Source organism: Hoplias malabaricus, chromosome 11 (assembly GCF_029633855.1).
Source record: "Hoplias malabaricus isolate fHopMal1 chromosome 11, fHopMal1.hap1, whole genome shotgun sequence".
Lineage (NCBI taxonomy): Eukaryota > Metazoa > Chordata > Actinopteri > Characiformes > Erythrinidae > Hoplias > Hoplias malabaricus.
In genome coordinates, this window is record NC_089810.1 from 4,616,599 (window position 1) to 4,637,483 (window position 20,885).

General features: G+C 45.5%; 1 protein-coding gene across 4 annotated transcripts in view; it reads left to right on the forward strand.

Annotated features, from left to right (window-relative positions):
- Nucleotides 1-20,885, forward strand: part of hydin (HYDIN axonemal central pair apparatus protein) — a 134,149-nt gene that overhangs the window by 71,303 nt on the left and 41,961 nt on the right. For 3 of the 4 annotated variants that reach the window (XM_066684401.1, XM_066684403.1, XM_066684402.1), the window contains exons 24-39: nt 5,020-5,263; nt 5,886-6,095; nt 6,187-6,327; nt 7,839-8,013; nt 9,260-9,390; nt 10,749-10,885; nt 10,974-11,110; nt 11,572-11,699; nt 11,896-12,090; nt 14,193-14,342; nt 16,663-16,902; nt 18,240-18,369; nt 19,555-19,701; nt 19,795-19,956; nt 20,288-20,461; nt 20,551-20,723. In XM_066684401.1, the coding sequence (XP_066540498.1) occupies nt 5,020-5,263; nt 5,886-6,095; nt 6,187-6,327; nt 7,839-8,013; nt 9,260-9,390; nt 10,749-10,885; nt 10,974-11,110; nt 11,572-11,699; nt 11,896-12,090; nt 14,193-14,342; nt 16,663-16,902; nt 18,240-18,369; nt 19,555-19,701; nt 19,795-19,956; nt 20,288-20,461; nt 20,551-20,723 (2,674 nt within the window). The remainder of the gene's footprint in view (nt 1-5,019; nt 5,264-5,885; nt 6,096-6,186; nt 6,328-7,838; nt 8,014-9,259; nt 9,391-10,748; nt 10,886-10,973; nt 11,111-11,571; nt 11,700-11,895; nt 12,091-14,192; nt 14,343-16,662; nt 16,903-18,239; nt 18,370-19,554; nt 19,702-19,794; nt 19,957-20,287; nt 20,462-20,550; nt 20,724-20,885) is intronic. The other variant, XM_066684405.1, reaches the window with a different exon arrangement.

The following is a 20,885-nucleotide window of genomic DNA, read 5'->3' on the forward strand; positions in this document are numbered from 1 at the left end:
CGGCTCAGTGGCTCTTGTGTAGGAGCAGTATTAGTTTTACAGACAGAATGGAGACATATCTCATAAAAAAAACGACATACTGAGGATCTTGTGTGGCAAACGCTTCCGTACTTTTGATTTCCTGCAGCAGTTTATGCTTTAAAATGAAATTCAGTAGTTAATAAATACAAACTGTAGTGTTGCAGTCACACAGCTCCAGGGACCTGGAGGTTGTGGGTTCGATTCTCGCTCCGGGTGACTGTCTGTGAGGAGTGTGCTGTGATCTTCCTGTGTCTGCGTGGGTTTCCTCCAGGTGACTGTGAGGGGTGTGGTGTGTTCTCTCTGTGTCTGCATGGGTTTCCTCCGGGTGACTGTCTGTGAGGAGTGTGGTGTGTTCTCTCTGTGTCTGCGTGGGTTTCCTCCGGGTGACTGTCTGTGAGGAGTGTGGTGTGTTCTTCCTGTGTCTGCGTGGGTTTCCTCCAGGTGACTGTGAGGGGTGTGGTGTGTTCTCTCTGTGTCTGCGTGGGTTTCCTCCGGGTGACTGTCTGTGAGGAGTGTGGTGTGTTCTCTCTGTGTCTGCGTGGGTTTCCTCCAGGTGACTGTCTGTGAGCAGTTGGTGTGTTCTCCCTGTGTCTGCGTGGGTTTCCTCCGGGTGACTGTCTGTGAGCAGTTGGTGTGTTCTCCCTGTGTCTGCGTGGGTTTCCTCCGGGTGACTGTCTGTGAGCAGTTGGTGTGTTCTCCCTGTGTCTGTGTGGGTTTCCTCTGGGTGACTGTCTGTGAGCAGTTGGTGTGTTCTCCCTGTGTCTGCGTGGGTTTCCTCCGGGTGACTGTCTGTGAGCAGTTGGTGTGTTCTCCCTGTGTCTGTGTGGGTTTTCTCCGGTTGACTGTCTGTGAGGAGTGTGGTGTGTTCTTCCTGTGTCTGCGTGGGTTTCCTCCAGGTGACTGTGAGGGGTGTGGTGTGTTCTCCCTGTGTCTGCGTGGGTTTCCTCAGGATGCTCTGGTTTCCTCCCACAGTCCAAAAACACACGTTGGTAGGTGGATTGATGACTCAAAAGTGTCCGTAGGTGTGAGTGAATGTGTGTGTGTGTGTTGCCCTGTGAAGGACTGGCCCCCTCCAGGGTGTGTTTCCACCTTGCGCCCAATGATTCCAGGTAGGCTCTGGACCCACCGCGACCATGAACTGGATAAGGGTTACAGATAATGAATGAATGGATGTTTTGTAAATTTGTGTTTTTCTTATTTTGAACTTTGATTTGATCCAGTTCAGCCCCATTTCAGAAAAGGCTGGACCCCCCTGCTGCAGAGAATGTGTTAATATCATTCCACATAGAAATTCAACACTTTTTTGACCCAGACTCAAACAGGGGCTGGGGGGTGGGGGGAATTACAAGTTTTCTGCAGTTTTAAATCTAGCCTGTGTTACATTTACATTTACATTTATGCATTTGGCAGACGCTTTTATCCAAAGCGACTTACAAAAGAGGATCTAACATTCGAACTACAGCACAAATTATACAAAATACCTTACATTACAAGTGCAATATGCCAGGAAGTAATAAGTGCATTAAAGAAAGACATTCAGTGCAAGAGATACTCTCAGAAGAGCTGGGTCTTCAATGATTTCTTGAATGCAGAGAGGGTTCCTGTTGCTCTGATGGAGCTTGGAAGCTCGTTCCACCAGCGTGGCACCAGAGATGAGAATAGCCTCGACTGACCTGTACGGGGGGTTGGTCGTGTTAGTCGGCGCTCCTTTGAGGAACGGAGAGGGCGGGCGCTAACGTATGGTTTTAAGAGTCTATTGAGGAAGATGGGAGCAGAACCAGTGAATACTCTGAAGGCCATCATTAGTGATTTAAATTTGATGCGAGCAGCTAAGGGTAGCCAATGAAGCTCAACTAATAGGGGGGTGACATGTGCTCTTATAGGCTGGTTGAAGACCAGGCGTGCTGCCGCATTCTGGATCATCTGTAGCGGTCTCACAGCACAGGCCGGAAGACCTGTCAGGAGGGCGTTGCAATAGTCTAGACGGGAGATTACTAACGTCTGAACGAGGAGCTGTGTTGTATGTTGAGTTAGGTATGGCCTAATCTTCCTTATGTTGAATAGGGAGAAGCGGCACGATGGAGCTACAGCGGTAACGTGATCTGCGAAGGTCAGCTGGTCATCAACCATGACACCTAGGTTTCTTACAACCTTGGTGGGAGCCACTGATAGGGACCCTAGCTTGATGCTGATGTTGTGGAGAATAGCTTGCTTGGCTGGGAGGACCAGTAGTTCAGTTTTGGATAAATTCAATTGGAGGTGATGTTCCTTCATCCATGTAGATATGTCAGAGAGACAGTCAGAGATTCGAGTTACCACTGAAGTGTCTCCTGGAGGAAAGGATAAATAGAGCTGTGTGTCATCTGCATAGCAGTGATAGGAGAAGCCGTGCGAATGTATGATTGGGCCTAGAGAGGTAGTGTACAAGGCAAAGAGGAGGGGTCCCAGCACCGAGCCTTGGGGCACACCTGTGGTGAGGTGGTGTCGCGCTGATGTTTGTCCAAGCCATGACACACTGAAGGATCGTCCAGTGAGATAAGACTCAAACCAGTGTTATCAACAACAGTGTTTTAAAAGCTTTTAAATGGGACTTTTAACTTCTGTAATAGAGGTAGACCAGTCAGCAGCAGCCAAACAGTACAGTTTACAGATAAAAGACTGTCTGAATCGCTCAATTCCACACTTAGAGTTAAAGCCACATCATTTTTGTCTTCTATAAAAACAATCTGGGCTTTCATTAATAGAACACAAGATTAGTCCGAAAAATCACAATTTAATATTTTCATTAATATGTTCAGCTGTAGTCCAAAATTTGCTTACATCATTCAGCAATGTCACAGTTTCAGAGAGCACACACACACACACACACACACACACACACACACACACACACATAAACATGGTGTTTGCCCAAAACAGCATGCGAAGCACAAAGCCCTGTGTTAAATCTCAGTTGTCGATAGGAGGCCGACTCCAGGCTGTGCGCAGACTAGAGTTTTTATAGTTTTTAATTGTTCTTCAGCAGCTGCCATGTCCTGCCTCGGACAAATCAATACCCCTCTCCGTGGGACTGGAGTGCCGGCCGGTGAAGATTAATCACCCCTCCCTGCCTCCCCTCAGCCGCCCACTGGCCCGGCCGCCCAATAACACCGTGACCTTTCCTATCAATACCTCCGAGCTTTCAGCACACATTGTCCAGCCTGCTAATTAAAAGCCTATCAGTAATTAAAGCCACCGCAAAAGGCTCCATCATTGCAGCGTTCCGTGCGGTGTCACCACCTGCTACGCTGGGCGGATTTCTCGCTGACAGACAGGGTTTTTTCTCGGACGCAGCTGATGCACGTTCACCCTGCATGGGAGAAATCTGATGAGGAATCTGATTGCTTTCTTTACTCCCTCCTTGAAGGTTCCACAGGCAGAGGGACGTGACGGAGGGAGGCGCGGAGGGGAAGCAAGAGGAGACACAGCAGGGGGCAATGGAGGCAGAGGAGGCTTCCAGCAGGAGACGCTGGAACAGGTCGGAGATGTTCGCTTGTCAGAGGCTAGAAGCTGTTTTTGCCAAAGTTCCTAGAGCATCATTTGCTAATTTGCTGAAAAGAATGAGAATGGAAATAAAGACAAATGTCTTTCATAAATCATCTCACTGAGTCCCTACCTGCTGCTGGGAGACAATACTCCACACAAAACCAGTGCAATTTACTTGGGAGTCTCTACCACGCATTATTTGATTGTGTATATATATACAACGGCTGGACGTTATTCTTAAAGCAACAGTAGGTAGTATATTTACCTCACAGTTACAGCTTCAAATTCATTGTGATGCTTCAATGACCTGTAAAAGACAGAATAGAGCCTCTGCGTTTGCTACTCCGGGCTCAGCATGGCAGAAACTGCACTGTGTAACTTTGGAGGAGGGAAAGAAAACACCCTGTCCCTCATTACCAAATCTTACCTAGTGTTTCATTAATGTGCCAAGCGTATGCATTTACTTCAGTGAGTGGCTTCCCATGAGAGTGTGCACAAGGCGTCCTACACTGCATTAGACAGTAGAATGAACTCTTATTCCTTCAGCGCTGTCAGTTTTGCTTAATTGAATTGTTTGCTGTGGACTCTGAGGTGACAAGGGATCCGTGTCAGAAGATGACATCCAGAAACATCCACAAATAACAAGGGCAGTGGGACAGAACAGAGCATTTGCAAACACTGCAAATGAGATTTACTGAAATAGAAAAAGAAAAAAACAGCTATTGTGGCTGTAGTGGGTGTTTTCTGCTGTGAGGAGTCCTGAGAAGACCATTCATTATCCAGATTAAATAATACTACTCCGTTTGAGTGAGTGGAAGGGCTCCAATGGGTCTTATTCCCCGTACAACACTGCCCCCTGCTGTTTCTCTCCGGAGCAGCATGTCCCTGTAACCTTGCCCGCCACCCTGTGCCACTTTGTGTACTTTAGTTTCAGGGAGAAGATTCAAGTTGACAGCTTCACAGCAGAGAGCACTTGTGTTTGGACATGTGACACATTGCTTTCACCTACACAGCTGGATCTTTCAACACCAGCGGGGGAAAGAAGGGGGGCTGAGCTGGTGTTTCAAAATATTTTCGTCACAACTTTGGTGCCCTGTCTTTTTGCCTTTGGGCCTTTGTGCCTCTTCACTGCGCTGCTGTCGAATCCGGAGTCGTTTGAGTCGCTGGATTCTTTCGCTGTACCGTCTTTGTTCTGGGCCTGAGATTCCCTGCAGGGACACGTCCTGATTAATGACCCTTATTCAATTATTAAACCCTCTTAGTAATTAATGGCCGCCGTGACAGAACCAATTTCAATTTGGCCCGACTGTAGAAGCTGGTGGGCCAAGAAGGAGAGAGGGAAAGCGAGAGAGAGATGAGAGGCAGAGGGATGAGGGGCCTGGCAGTTTGACTCTGGCGGAGGGTTAATGGGATTTTGATGCTTTTTGATGAGTCATTAAAACTACCCCTTGATTTATAAACACTTGATTTCAGGCCACCTGACGTCCCCAAAGCTCATCTCGATGAGGTGGGGCCTGACAAGAAGGGAGAGTCCAGATACGAGACCGGGAAAGGGAGAATTTCCCCAAAAGAACCATCATCAACAAATGGGTGGGATGTTCTGGACACGGAGGGCCAGGACATCTCTACTCCACATGACCAGGACAACAGGAGACTCACTGCAAACAAGCTGGAACCCCCGACAGCCACAGAGAACTGTAGTGTAGGAGTGCAGGAGGTAAGTGGTCCTCGGTGCAGCTGTTGTTCATGTTTTCTAGGACCTGCCATTAGTGATCAAGATGTTGTACATTTCTGTGATGGAACTGTATACAGTGTTATGAACCAACTCAGAAACATAAACATTTTCTTACAGGGTTTGAGCAACAAGATAATAACCAACTAAAAGACTATATCCACTAAAGCTGCGTCTGAATTTATGGTTATTGTATGTTCACTAAATGAGCCCCCATCCACAGGTGGCGCTGTTTCACTGCATAAATACAAAGTCTCCGTTATTTACCCAAAGAAGAGCTATGACACAGCAGAGTTTTTCATTCAAAACACTAACTTTCTAACTTTCTGGACGCTGCAGATAAACCTTCAGGTTTAGTTTAGAGTTAGTGTTAGGTTTAGGGTCAGGTTTAGGTTTACGGTTGAGGTTAGGTTTATCACTCTGGGTTGCCAGACTCAACCTATGAATGGCCTAGTAGTAGAATGTGTATGTTTTCATCATGATCCCAGGTTGGGTTTGAGAGGACTGTAACAGGTTTAATTCATGTTATTCTCCATTACAATTAGAAGTGGGATAGAAGTATACAACTTTACGTTGAGGTACGTTTACCTTTCTGACACCTTCACAGGTATTTGACATTTTGCCAATCTACGGTGTACTAAACCCGGGCGAGAGTCAGCTGGTGACCTTCTCGTTCTTTGGCCACGCTGACATAAGCGCTCAGGTGCTGGCCCTGTGCCAGGTAGAGGAAGGCCCAACGTATGAGATCACCCTGAAAGGAGAGGCTTCGGTGGTCACATACGCCCTGGACACAACTGACATCGACTTTGGCTATCAGGTTCATGTTCGGGTTAATGGTATTAGTAGTGTTTTCAAAGCATGTTGACTTTAAATATGCATTAAACGTATTGCTTTTCTCCTTTGGCCAGCTCTTTGACCATGTGGCCGAGGCAGAATTCTCTATAAGGAACACAGGGAAGGTGGGCTTTGACTTCAGTGTTCTGCTGGAAGATCAGCAGCTGTCTTCTGAAGATGTCTTACCCGGCCAGCCCCGGGTCATTCCCAACATGGTGAGTTTGTTTAGGATTTAATGGGGATGTTGTCCTATGATGCCCTATGATGGACTGATGCCCCGTGGGTGTGTTTTTGGCTGTTCCTGCCTGTGAAAATGGATGCTGTTCCACATTGTAAGTCTGCAGCGTGTGTGTGTTGTTGGAAGACTTTCTAAAAGAGTGACTATCCTGGTGCCTCAATGGAAGCACTTTTGAATGGATAAATGTTAGCAGTATAACACTACTGAACCTCAGCATCAAACATAGACGTGTAAAAAAAAGCAGCACAAACTGTGTCATGATCACAGTGCAGTGTTTGTATGCTGTCTTATGTTTTAATCCTAATTTCATGTTTTATATTCAACGATGACAAAGACATTTTATCCTTTTCATGTCCTTTCACCAAAAACTGTTTCTGCAGTGCTGAGCCCAGAGTAGTAACGACAGAGGCTCTTTTCACGCTATTACAGCTCAGTGAATCATCACAATGGCCATCCCTTTTCTAATTCGGTGTTGGAAATGTATCACTTCATGATTCGTAAAAATGTGGATGTCAATTCCTGCTCAGGGTGACTGTCTGTGAGGAGTGTGGTGTGTTCTCTCTGTGTCTGTGTGGGTTTCCTCCGGGTCACTGTCTGTGAGGAGTGTGGTGTGTTCTCTCTGTGTCTGCGTGGGTTTCCTCCGGGTCACTGTCTGTGAGGAGTGTGGTGTGTTCTCCCTGTGTCTGTGTGGGTTTCCTCCGGGTGACTGTCTGTGAGGAGTGTGGTGTGTTCTCTCTGTGTCTGCGTGGGTTTCCTCCGGGTGACTGTCTGTGAGGAGTGTGGTGTGTTCTCTCTGTGTCTGCGTGGGTTTCCTCCGGGTCACTGTCTGTGAGGAGTGTGGTGTGTTCTCTCTGTGTCTGCGTGGGTTTCCTCCGGGTCACTGTCTGTGAGGAGTGTGGTGTGTTCTCTCTGTGTCTGTGTGGGTTTCCTCCGGGTGACTGTGAGGAGTGTGGTGTGTTCTCTCTGTGTCTGTGTGGGTTTCCTCCGGGTGCTCCGGTTTCCTCCCACAATCCAAAACACATGTCGGTAGGTGGATTGGCGACTCAAATGTGTCCGTGTGTGTGTGTTGCCCTGTGAAGGACTGGCGCCCCCTCCAGGGTGTATTCCCGCATTGCACCCAATGATTCCAGGTAGGCTCTGGACCCACTGTGACCCTGAACTGGATAAGGGGTCACAGATAATGAATGAATGAATGAATGAAAGGGGATCAAACTGGTGACCTTCTGGTCCCAAGTCTGCTTCTCTAAAGTTTAGCTATTATTCTATTCTGTGATGCAGAAATGACAGTACATAATGCATGATTAAACGTGTACATCGTTATACCCCAAGGTCACATTCAAAGTGCATATAAAGACTAATCTCTACAGTGATGTAGTCTAAATATAAGTTGTGAATGTGCCTTTTAGTTGTAGTATAATCACAAGACATTTTGCTCATTTGGATATGTACTGTGTGTAATTAACATGTTTAGCTCTGTCTTACTCGTAGGGTCGTGTAGAAGCGAATGCAGAAGTGAAGCTCACGGTGTACTACTTGCCTGGGATCCCAGACGTTTTCCAGAAGAGTTTCCAGCTGCAGGTGGCCTTTTTTGAGCCGGAGATCATTACACTGAAGGGAGAGGGCATCTTCCCTAGAGTGGTCCTGGATCTGCCCAGAGACCTAGGTAAAGACTTCCTCCCTCTAATGCTGCTGACGATGGGGTTGGCTAAAAACCTGAGACATTACCTGTGCTGTCTGTGTGGAAAAAGCCTTTAGATGTATGTTCACTTTGTGACCACATTAGTCTTCCTTTACCTTCATAAATATATAATGTCGCCCTTCTGTGTCACGAGACTAAGAAAGTACTCAAGCTTCTATTTGCCTTTTGTTAAATTAGTTTATCTATTGCACACAACCTGACGATTCGTTTCAGATTCGTGTATCATCTCATGTATCTCAACGTTTGAACGTGCGCTCCAGGGCCAAGAGGCCAGTCTTACTTTGCTTTTAGTTTTCTGATTGTGAGCCAGCTTGTAGTCAACCATAATGGTGCTATTAATCTCATACAGCTAACCCCGCACCAGTTTGGAGACCTGTGGAAGAATCCCATTGATCACAGCCGTCCGGTCTTGAGTCCGCCTGGAGATTCGTGAAAGAGCGTGATTAATCTGTGGAACCTGCCTAGAAGTGCACATTCACACTTACAGGGAGCCGTGATCCAGGGAAATGTCAGCAGATGTTGGTTTTGTAAGGGAAATAGAGCAGAGACTTTGATGGGGTATTGATTCAAGTTCTGCATTGCGCTGCTTAGTCAGGCATCTAAGAGTAAAGAGTGCAGGTCTTCAGACTTTGATCTGCGAGAGATCCTGTGCGCGTGATCCATAACATCGTTGCAATTCCAGAACCTTCTCAAAGCCTTAGGCCTGGCAGTGGAGTTGCATTGTTAAAGATTAGCCTACTTTCTGAATGCATCTCAAGCCTCCAGATGCACATCTGGGGATTATTTCCTTGTATGATTTCTCTGTAGAAGCCTGATTTAAATTCACTTCTCATTTGCATACTGATCCTTCTTATTAGCAGAGAAACGAGATTTCTGATATGTGGTGCCTCAGCAATACAGTTGGATTTAGGTTTTAAAGGGGACATGCTCTACCCCTACCACAGTTCTGAGGTCTAAATGAAAAGTGACTTTTGACCTTTTTGGTCACAATGCCACAAGGAACAAACAGCCCTGTATTTATACTTGGGCAGCCACACAGAAAACTGACCAGGTGGTCTTGTTTCACAGTGTGTGGGTTGGTAGGCTCCAGATCCTCAATCAGTGCACACGCGCTAAACTAAAAATAAGATTTCTTTCATAATATGTCCCTTTTTATTTTCAGCCAAGCCTGGGAAAGCCAAGCTAGGGTTAAATCTGTGCCTTTGTGTAGATGTAGAACTGTACAGCTCGGCGCTGAAGGAGGCGATGGAGGCGCTGGAGAGTGAGCAGCACACAGAGGACACGCTGAGCCGACCTGCTACACGAGAAGGAGAAATGCAAGAGGAGTATTTCATCCCCACTGTGAGTGCACCTCCAAGCACTGTACAACTCAGAACAGTCACATTCTCTGACTGCAGACCAGCCTGAGTCCACCTTTCATTTATATCATGTCTAGTCAAATTTTTCAATGAGTGCAAGATGTTAGTCAAAGGAATATGAGTAAAAACAAACAAACAAAAAAGGAAATGGGACTCTGGGCGTGTTGTGAAAGTAGCACAGGGCTTTGTTGGTGTAGAGCTGCAGTCAGTAGAATATCTTCATCGCACATACTCTATGACTAAGGCTAAGAACATTATAAAAGAATCACACACCCTGGACACCAACTGTTCCAGTTCTCTCCATCAGGCAGGCGCTGCAGGGCAATCCACACACACACACACACACACACACACACACACACACACACACAAAGACTAAGGCCATGGCACTACAGAACTGAGATGATCTCAGTAGTCTGACAAAACTGGTGTTCTGATAATGCGGGACATGTCCATGCAGTATTCGGTTACATGTCATTTCCAGCCACTGTTTATGTGTGATATTTCTGCACTGACCACACATTGCTGCTGAGGTTTTGCACCTCAGTATTAGGTTTGTTTTATGTTTCATAATCCTTAGATTCTATACTTTTAGAACATCGATATCTTCTTATTCTCTATCCTATTTAATATATTTGATTTATTCTTTGTAAATACATGTACGGTTGCCGTTTGCTGGGCTCGCACTGTGCCAGTAACTTTTAAATCTTAAACAATCTTAACCTTAAAACAACTGTGCACCTCTGAGGAGGTCAAGAATGTGTAAGAATATGTAGCCGTTAAGAGCCGTTAATGAGAAGAAGAAACATGCTTTAAGAACGTTAAAATGTTAGGTCTAAGAAATTTGGAGGAGCGAAACATATTTTAAATAATATTGAATGAAAAAGTCTATTGAAATAATGGAAAGTGGGGACTCACTAAGATTCGAAAAATTGTAAAAAAAAATTGTATTTCTGCTGTTGAAAACATTTGACTTGCACTAGATAATAACTAGAACTTTGATCTAATATTAAACAAAGGAACTATGTGTGAACGTCTTGTTTGGTCTCATGCAAAGACACTCTGGAGAACACTAAACTCTTAGTAAGTCTAATTTTAAATGTAGACACTATTAGATTGTTCTCTGCTTGTTTGTGTGTGTGGTGTGTGTGTGGTGTGTGTGTGGTGTGTGTGTGTGTTTGGTGTGTGTGTGTGGTGTGTGTGTGTGTGTGTGTGGTTGGTGTGTGTGTGTGGTGTGTGTGGTCTGTGTGTGTGTGGTGTGTGTGTGTGTGGTGTGGCTTGATGTGTGTGGTGTGTGGTCTGTGTGTGTGTGGTGTGGCTTGATGTGTGTGGTGTGTGTAGTATGATGCTATGTTGCAGATGGAAGTTGAGAGAATCCTGGTGAAAGAAAATGCCAAAGCCACTGAGAAATCCCAAAGAGACACTGGACTAACAGAATCGTCCCGCTCCAGTAGCAAATGGATCAGGAACCTCAGCAGGTACGATCACCTGCTTAAAAAGAGCTTTAAACTCATTGGTTTTGATTAAAGAATAATCATGATTCTTTATAATACACCTTTCCCTCAGGTTTGTTTTGCCGGAGTACATCTTGGATTTTGGCTTCGTGATCCCGGGCAGTGTTCCTTCTCACATCGTCAAAGTGACCAACACTGGACCCGCCCGTGTGTCTTTCAGAGCTGAGCGCAGTTCACTCACCGGCACAGGTCGGTTCATTATACGTGCAGTGTCTGTCCAGTTTAATTCCACACATACAACACATCTGTAGTGGCTGTCTTTCTGGATACGACTAGTGCCTGGATACAGTACATGAGCCATTCTCATCCAGTTTTTATTTTGTTTATATGGTGTTTGTTTGACATTCGCTGCAGTAACCACTTGTACCCTTCCTGAATATGTTATACACTGGACTAGATGTTGGATTTTACTGCATTCAGCCTTAAAAACATTAACAAAATCAGGTTCTGATGTTGGATGGTTAGCTGTGGACCGCAAACACCACTCTAGTAAATGGAAATGGTATGGGACAGAGCTCCATCACTCTAGAGAATGCTGTTTTATCCCAGTGCTGGAATTTCTAATGAAAAGGAATGCCGCCAACCCTTTGGACAGATAGTTTTGTCGGAATACTGCATTCTTAAGCAAGGTGGCTTCATATCTTCCCCAGGATTCAGCACAGAGCTGGACAAAGTGAAGAATCTGCCCTACTGTGAGACAGAGACATTTGAAGTGAAGTTTGATCCTCGTGGTGCAAGTCTAGAGCTTGGGGAGATCACCGCTGTCATGCCGATACAGGTACAGCTGCTAGAAATCTTTGGTGGAGGGTACGTAGTTGTGTCAGCTGTGCTCTTTTCAAGTAGAGTAAAGTATAGCACTTTGCAGTGGCTGGTGAACAAACATGTAGTATCTTTGTTTACAGAAATATTTAATTATCTGCTTAATTCCTTAATTAAATATGCTCCATTAATCTCCTGCTTTTTGTAAATGGCAGGTGTTGGGAGGTCCTACAGTACAGGTGCGCCTGTGTGCGGTGGTCATCGTGCCATCCATCACAGTCTCCACAGATGTGTTACAGTTTGACAGTGTGCAGTGTGGACAGTGCCAGGTGGCGTCAGTGCAGCTGCATAACCCTGAGCTAGTGCCCTGTGAATGGAGGATCAGACAGGAGGAGCGGCCAAAGAAGAAGGTACAGGTTCTTCCCAAACTCAGCACTGGCACTCCATCATGTGCATTCAATCGTTGTCTGTAACTGCTTATCCGATTCAGGGTCCCGTTGGGTCCAGAGCCTACCCGGAATCTCTGGGCGCAATACGGGAACTCGCCCTGGTGGGGGCGCCAGTCCTCTGCAGGGTGACACACTCTCACACATTCACTCACACACCTACGGACACTTTTGAGTCACCAATCCACCTACCAACGTGTGTTTTTGGACTGTGGGAGGATACCGGAGCACCCGGAGGAAACCCACGCAGACACAGGGAGAACACACCACACTCCTCACAGACAGTCACCCGGAGGAAACCCACGCAGACACAAGGAGAACACACCACACTCCTCACAGACAGTCACCCGGAGGAAACCCACGTAGACACAGGGAGAACACACCACACTCCTCACAGACAGTCACCCGGAGGAAACCCACGCAGACACAGGGAGAACACACCACACTCCTCACAGACAGTCACCCGGAGGAAACCCACGCAGACACAGGGAGAACACACCACACTCCTCACAGACAGTCACCCGGAGGAAACCCACGCAGACACAGGGAGAACACACCACACTCCTCACAGACAGTCACCCGGAGGAAACCCACGCAGACACAGGGAGAACACACCACACTCCTCACAGACAGTCACCCGGAGGAAACCCACGCAGACACAGGGAGAACACACCACACTCCTCACAGACAGTCACCCGGAGGAAACCCACGCAGACACAGGGAGAACACACCACACTCCTCACAGACAGTCACCCGGAGGAAACCCACTCAGACACAGAGAGAACACACCACACTCCTCACAGACAGTCACCCGGAGCGGGACTCAAATCCACAACCTCCAGGTCCCTGGAGCTGTTTGACTGCGACACTACCTGCCCTTCACCGTGCTGCTCTCCATCATGTACAGCACAGACCAATACTGTATTATACTATGTATGAATGTTCACATATCAAAGCCTTTAACAATCTTACAACACTGCAAGGTTTATTTCCATCCTGATTTGCATAAAAGATAGTCAGACTACTCCATAAAGTCTTTTCCAACACATCTCAAAGACTTGAACACTCCTCTTTCACAATCTGGGCCTGATGAACCTCTTCCTGGAATACGCCCATACCATCAAGGGAAGAAAATATCCATTGTTGATATCCATTGCTGATCATTTGCTTTAATTTACAGCGACATACTGCCCAGAAAACGCTAACAGAGGGTTGTGCAGTGGATTTTTGGCATAATAGGTGCAGTGCTTTATGTGGTACCTTTCTTATCCTGAGACGCCCATTGCTGCGAAATGACCTCTGTCGATTGCTCTGGAGTCCATTCTTTATGCTTATGCTTCCTAGTAAAAAGCCTTTTTACAGATTAGTGTAACTCTAACCTAACTTCTAATCTAACCTCTAAATGGGTCTCTCACAGCCGCACAGCTGTTTAGTCCCGATCCTGTCGCATCTTTTCCACATATTCTGGCATGGCTGTTAAAGAAACGACTAGCTGCTTAGGGCTGAAACACATAATGCAGAATACTGTTACGCCTAATGTTGATGAGCTCACCGCAACAGCAGCTTGTGAGGAAGTAATTATTTACAGGTTCAGCATGAGCTGTATTTTATTCCTGTTCATATAAATCAACTCTGACTGCGTTTTCATTAATTAAAAACAGGTAGGTTTGATGATGAGGTATAGCTAATGACCGGTTATCCACGGTAATAGCCGCAGGGTGGAGACCCATTTCTCTTTGTCACCGTTCTCATGCTGTACACTTTTAATTTCACGAACCCTGAGACAAGTCCACTGTGTGTTTTTGTGACTCAGTGTAAACAGTCAACTAATTCCTACAGGATTTTAATTTCCTAACACCCTTTGTTACATTACATTCCCTCAGAGAATAAAATGAAGGTAAATGAGTTCAGATCAAATCAGACTCTGAGGTGTTCTGTGGATTTAGCCGTCACTGAGTCAGTGTGGTGCATGCTTTTACATTTGTCCTAATTTAGCAGCACAGCTGGTGGAGAAAATGGTGACCAGAGACAGAAGTAAGCTAACATTTCTTTGTTTTTATATTTAGACGGAGAAACACGTTCCCCTTCACCTGAAACGGAGGGCTCGTTCGGAGCAGCCGCCTTCTCCAGTCGTCTTTGAGGCATTGCCTTCCAGTGGCGTATTGTTTCCCGGGGACAGGACCAACGTCCAGATAAAGTTCAGTCCAGCTGAAGGGGTAAAGTCAATCTTTGAATGTTGCACTAGTTACAGAATTAGCAGCTGGTGATACTGCAATCTTTGAGCTCCGAGTGTTTTTTTTTATTTCCTGTGGAAGATTTAATCCAGCTGGATTTATTTGTTTTGGAAGTTCTGAAATTCTATTTTCTCTGCCGTTTATTTTCTATTTCTCAACTTATCAATAAAACCAACATCACGCATGCTCTTATAAATCACCGAACTCCAGAGCTCTGGCTCCAGTCCCTCTATCAGCTCCTATGTACATATCTTAATGCAGATCTCATAGGGGCTGTTGTATATGCAGCTCTCATCCTCCCCATCAGGCCGCGTGGCTGACGCTCCACTGGGGCTGAGCAATGAGCCTAGAGAGACTCTGATAAGAGCTGGCCTCTCCCACACACTCGTTTTTATCGCAGTTTGGATTGCTTCTACTCTCTCACTCTCTCTCTCACACACACACATACCCACACACACACACACTTATACTCATGCAGGTGCTGGCACACAAATACTGCAGTCTTGGCAGCGCCTCTGTGCAGTTTTCTTTTATACAAATTTTGGAGATATGTGGCGCTCCAACTTTTAGACTCTAGTGGCACTTTTATCTAATTAACCTAGTGTCCTACCTAGTGTCCTACCTAGTGTCTTACCTAGTGTCCTACCTAGTGTCCTACCTAGTGTCTTACCTAGTGTCCTACCTAGTGTCTTACTTAGTGTCCTACCTAGTGTCTTACCTAGTGTCTTACCTAGTGTCCTACCTAGTGTCTTACCTAGTGTCTTACCTAGTGTCCTACCTAGTGCCCTACCTTTTGTCTTACCTAGTGTCCTACCTAGTGTCCTACCTAGTGTCCTACCCAGTGTCTTACCTAGTGTCTTACCTAGTGTCCTACCCAGTGTCCTACCCAGTGTCCTACCCAGTGTCCTACCTAGTGTCCTACCTAGTGTCCTACCTTTTGTCTTACCCAGTGTCCTACCCAGTGTCCTACCCAGTGTCCTACCCAGTGTCCTACCCAGTGTCCTACCTAGTGTCCTACCCAGTGTCCTACCTAGTGTCCTACCTAGTGTCTTACCTAGTGTCCTACCTAGTGTCCTACCTAGTGTCCTACCTAGTGTCCTACCTAGTGTTCTACCTAGTGTCTTACCTAGTGTCTTACCTAGTGTCTTACCTAGTGTCTTACCTAGTGTCTTACCTAGTGTCCTACCTAGTGTCCTACCTAGTGTCTTACCTAGTGTCTTACCTAGTGTCTTACCAGACCTACACAGGGTGCTGTCAGTGAATCAGATTGTACGGCATGGATCTAAAGGGAAAGGGAATATTTTCAGTTTAAAGCGGAGAGGACGATGTATACGACAATATACAATATATAAAGAATACATATATAAAATATGAATAATATATACAGTATACAAAGTATAACCAGATATACGTCACTATATATATATATATATATATACACACACACACACACACACACACATAAGTATATTCATAAAGGCTAGGGTTATATAAGAAGCTTGTGTAGAATATAGTGATTATTTATAAATAATATATGCCTATTTTAGCCTGTTTTTATTCGTATCTGTTAGCTGGATGTGAAAAAGGAAAATCACATATTCTTACATCTACAGAATTAGTCGCCTTTAAACCTCTTATGGAGGACACCAATGCCTATGTCTCATTAGCACATTATCAAATACACAAGCTAGGGTGATAGCATGGGCTCAGAATGAAGCTCTGTGTAGCACAGACTGAGGCAGGGGTTTGTTCCGTATTCCTCCCCAGTCTGTTCAGCCCTGTGAGCAGACATGCACTAATGGGTAGAAAGGGTCAAAGAGAGCTGAGGAGATCAAGGTAAGAGAACAAGAAAGACAGAGACTTGTGATTTGTTTGATGTTTGCACGCCAGAAAGCTGCTACATTGAGAGTGAGCATCAGGTTTGTGTGTGATAATAAACTTCTACCACCTCCAGCATCCTCCTTCGTGCTCATTGTGACGGTTATAATAACGTTGTCGTTTGGCCAATCAACTGTTCATTGATTAAATCAGGATTCGGTGTTTTAACCAGCTTTAAATCATATATTTATCTTAGGTTTTACTCTGCTTTTTGTACTTTTTGCAGTGGCTTAAACCGTACCCCTGTCCATGGTTCTGAACAATTTGCATAAGTGCCTTCAAGTGCACTTGATCTTGGCCCCTCTTCTGTTTTTCCTCTTGCCTTTTTTTCTGCTGTTACCCACTGCTTGCTCATTACAGGTCAAGAATGTTTTCAAATACCTCTGCGGGTCAGCTGATGATCCCTGTGTTGTGTTCCCTGTAGAGGGCGTACAGAGAGAGGCTGCTGGTGCTGGTGGCTCAGAGCCCTCGACGATTCCTGCTGCTGGTTCAGGGCCAAGGAGAGGAGCCTCAGCTTGAGTTCTCCTCCACACAGTTACAGCTGGGCCCTGTACTGCCCAACCATGGCGGGGAAGAAGCCGAGGTGGTGGTCCGCAACCCTTGTCCGTTCCCCGTCGAGTTCTACTCACTGGACTTTGACAAGCAGTACCTGGAGGAAGAGAAGGTGTGGGTTTACAACAGTACGGTTTAGAATGGGATGTAGGTTTTGTTGCACGACTGTAGAAAGCTGCTAAGAATTGAGACCTGAATGATGTGGACGTAGACACTTATTTATTTAAGAATGCTGTACTGTGCTTGAGGCACATGAGTGTTTTAAATAACTATAACTATTTACAGTAGGGTACTTACTACTGATTGAGTATGTTTAAAATGAAATGAAAAAGAACCATTTATGAATATTTCATTCCACAGCAGTACAAAGAAAATTGGGACTGGTTTTAACCCTTCGGTGTTAGTGAACACACACACTATCGCACTAGGGTCAGTGAGCACACAGAGTGGACAGCCCCCCAGTGCCAGGGACCGGTTGGAGGTTAGATATCTTGCTCAAGGGCACTTCAGTTCTGAATGGTGAGGGAGGAGAGCGCCACAAGCCCAATATTTTCCTGCCTGATGAGGGGATTGAACCAGGGACCCTTTGGTTTCAAGTCACTTCTCTAATGTTTAGGCCCCAAACCTCCTCAAAAGACAGCTGAGGACAGGGAGGGACAGGGAGGGACATACCCACCCAGAACCTGCAAGCCTCGTTTGAATGGCTTCACTGATATCACTGCTGTTTCTTATTAAAATACAACAATTTTAGTGGTGGCCTGAGTACAGAATTGTGTGTATTTCGTTGTTACCAGCTTTCTTAGCCACATGAATATTTTGGGTGACTTATCTGTGGTCAGGAGTCCAAGCACTATGCTGTTACTGAGTGAAAGAAATGGCTTTCTTCATGTTTCATTTCATCGTACTGGTGCAGACATTCTGCTGTGGAGCCCTAGCGTGTTGACGCTGTCCTAAAACTCAAAAAAGATGCTGTGACTGGCAACATGTGGTGCACTGGAAGCACATGTTACACCCCCCCTGACAGACTGGGGGCACTATGCAATTAGGAGAGACCTAGACACCAGGTAGGAATTGTCAACACAGTGCAGGAGAACAAGAAAAGGAAAAACAATTAAGGTGAAGTATTAAAGCTGAAGTATTAAAGGAATGATTTATGCTCCAAGGACAAAATGTAATCTCAGCTCTGCTTGGGTTGCAGGTGCCTCACCATACTGCATTTCACAATACACTCCCAACCACCCTTTTTATACACAGTCCTGCTTTGGTAATTGCATCAAGAATACAAGTGTCTGGTTCATTCCCCCCTCGGTGGATCAAATCACCCAATAAGGTTCATAACAGAAATACATAGCTGTGGCGGTACAGTGGAACGGTCGGCTCTTCTCCAATCCTCTTATCTCTTCTTCGTTATTATCTGAAGTTGCGCCTCTTTGCGCTCCGTCTCCACAGATCTTGCGGATGATGAAAGGCTATGACGCACAGAACGTGTTTCTGCTGCCCCCTCGTGCCCCCGGAGAGCCTCTGCCTGCTGAACTCCTGGATTATTACAAGGAGCACAAGCCCCAGGAGCCAGAGCAGGGTAACATTGCCTTTACTTTTTCTTTAAATGGCAACTTGACCAAGAATAACTGATTAACACGGCCTTATTAACTGATAACGTCTAGTCGTCACTGTCTTTGACCTCCCTGTGTCTCCGTGGGAATCACAGGTTGGGAGGAGGATTGAATGTGGGAAATTGCCACAGGTGAGAGTGTGTGAGTGACTGGGTGAGCATGTGAAACTGTACACAGGTGTGTGTGTGTGAGTGAATGGGTGAGTGTGTGAAATTGTTCATGGGTGTGAGTGTGTGAGTGACTGGATGAATGGTGAATGTCTTGTGATGGACTGGTGCCCCGTGCAGAGAGTGTTTCATGCCTTACACCCAATGGTTCTTGGTGGGCTCCGGTCACACTTCGACCTTGATCAGGATCAGGTTACAGAGGATGAATGAATGAACTGACTAATGTATAACAAATAATGAATAAACGACGAGTCACCAGTCAATAGAAAATAATCAGAAGGTGGGTCGTGTTTTTTGGAGGAACCATGTGTTTGCCTCTGCCCTCCAGAGTCTGTTGGCACATGATCAGGGGGAGACTCACTGATGCGTGGAGTTGGTGATGACTGGGTTTATTTTTATTAGTGAAAACTGGGGTGAACACAAAATGTAACATGAAAGAAATATTCTATAATTCTGAAAGCAAAAGTAAGATGAAATATTTTCCTCTGCAACTTGAAGAGTAAATGTAACCTATTACATACTGAAACTGGAAATGCTTCAGGAACGGGTGAATAGGTTTATAATAATAATAATAACACCATAATCGTAAATAATAGGGCTTTGCAGCTCCAGTGCAGGGCCTTGCCTGGACCTTTGGTACTTGGACGCTAATAAACATCTGTATCTGCACTTCCACTTCACTCCAAGTGATTGGTAAAAAAGTACAATATCTAAGAGCTGCCTTTATCAGCTTTTTAGAAAGTGCACCACAGCACTTTTCTCATGTTAGTTTACTGATAAACCTCATACAACTTGCTTGTGATCGATGTGGTGCTTTTCGCAAAACGGGGAGATAAGCAGTAACCCCTGCCGACAGAGGACTCCAGATTTATGAATAAGTGCAGTCTGAGATTGTATGCTATTCATCATGCTGGATAAGGAGGGTATTTTGCTCGCCTCAATAAGATGTTTTATGCCTCTTCTGAACACATCTTTGTGCTTTAGAGTTCAAGGCTGGCTCTTTTAAAGAGGACGGGGCTTTTGTCGGTGGGGAGAAGGGGGAGTTGGTGGGGAAAGAGGAAAATGTACCCAGTTCTCCATCTGGAGGAAGCCCCCTGAAGGAGGACAGGGATGGGATGCCCACTGGTAAAAGTATGCCTCCACTGAGATCATGATGGTCCCATACACTTCATTCTCGCAGTGTTCTGTAATAGCTTCACGAGAGTTCATGTTTTCCCCTCGTAGATCAGACCAAAGAAGACAGAAGCAGCAGCGTGGGGGATCTGGAGATGAACCCTGTCTCAAAGGCCATTGCTCATTACATGGGCACAGATATTTCACCAGAGAGCCAGGCTGCCCACAATCGCAGGGGCATCGCCATCGTTGTGCATGGTGCTCCACTCTCAGGTAGGATCATAGACTGTGTTGGTAGGACATTAACCTCTGACTGGTAATATGTGATTATACCAATAATAATGGGTTATTTTGATTGCACTGTTTATTTCAAACAACACTTACCACATACAGTTGAATTTCCTTTCTGAAATCTTCTTATAATAGTTTATATTTGTTTATGGTTTCTCATTCGATGCTGTCTGAGGGGTCAAAGGTCATACAGTAGTTCAACAGTAGTGTCTGGCTTTGAGTAAAGTTCAGATTGAGATTTCTCTAGATTTCCTGAATCTTGCCTTACATGCAATGTGTTAAAATAATTGTGTGTGTGTGTGTGTGTGTGTAGGAAGAACAGACTTGGCGGTGAGCTTGGCGAAATGTTACGGCGCAGCGTATCTGAGTATAGATGGTGTAGTAAATGAGGCTATATTTTCTGGGACCAGTCTTGCAGCAATGCAGGCAAGAGAGCTCTGTGGTCTCGCTTCAGTGGAGCCCACTCAGGGAAACTCAGATGAAGCTGGTGAGGCCTACAACAGTATACTCTATATATTAATACAATTAATACTATGTATTTATGTATTATTTATTTATTTACTCTCCCTGTGTCAGGTGTAATGGGGGCGACCAGTCAGGCTGTGGAAGGGCTCAGTGTTGAGGCTCTAGCCAAACACACCGCAGAAGGTGGACAGGCCAATGCCCCCAAAGCCCCCACATCCACCATCTCAACCCAAAACAAGACCGGCACCCCAGGAACAAAGAGAAATGGTGGATCCATCCCCGTGGTATCTACTCTCTATCCCTAAAACTTTAAAGCATTTTTGTGTAATGTATATTCAAAATTCAAAAATGTCCTGCTCTTTTGTGATTTTATGATAACTGTTGAATATTATTGAACATACAAAGCACTTATAACCAGAATCAATGTCTAATGCTAAAAAGTGAGC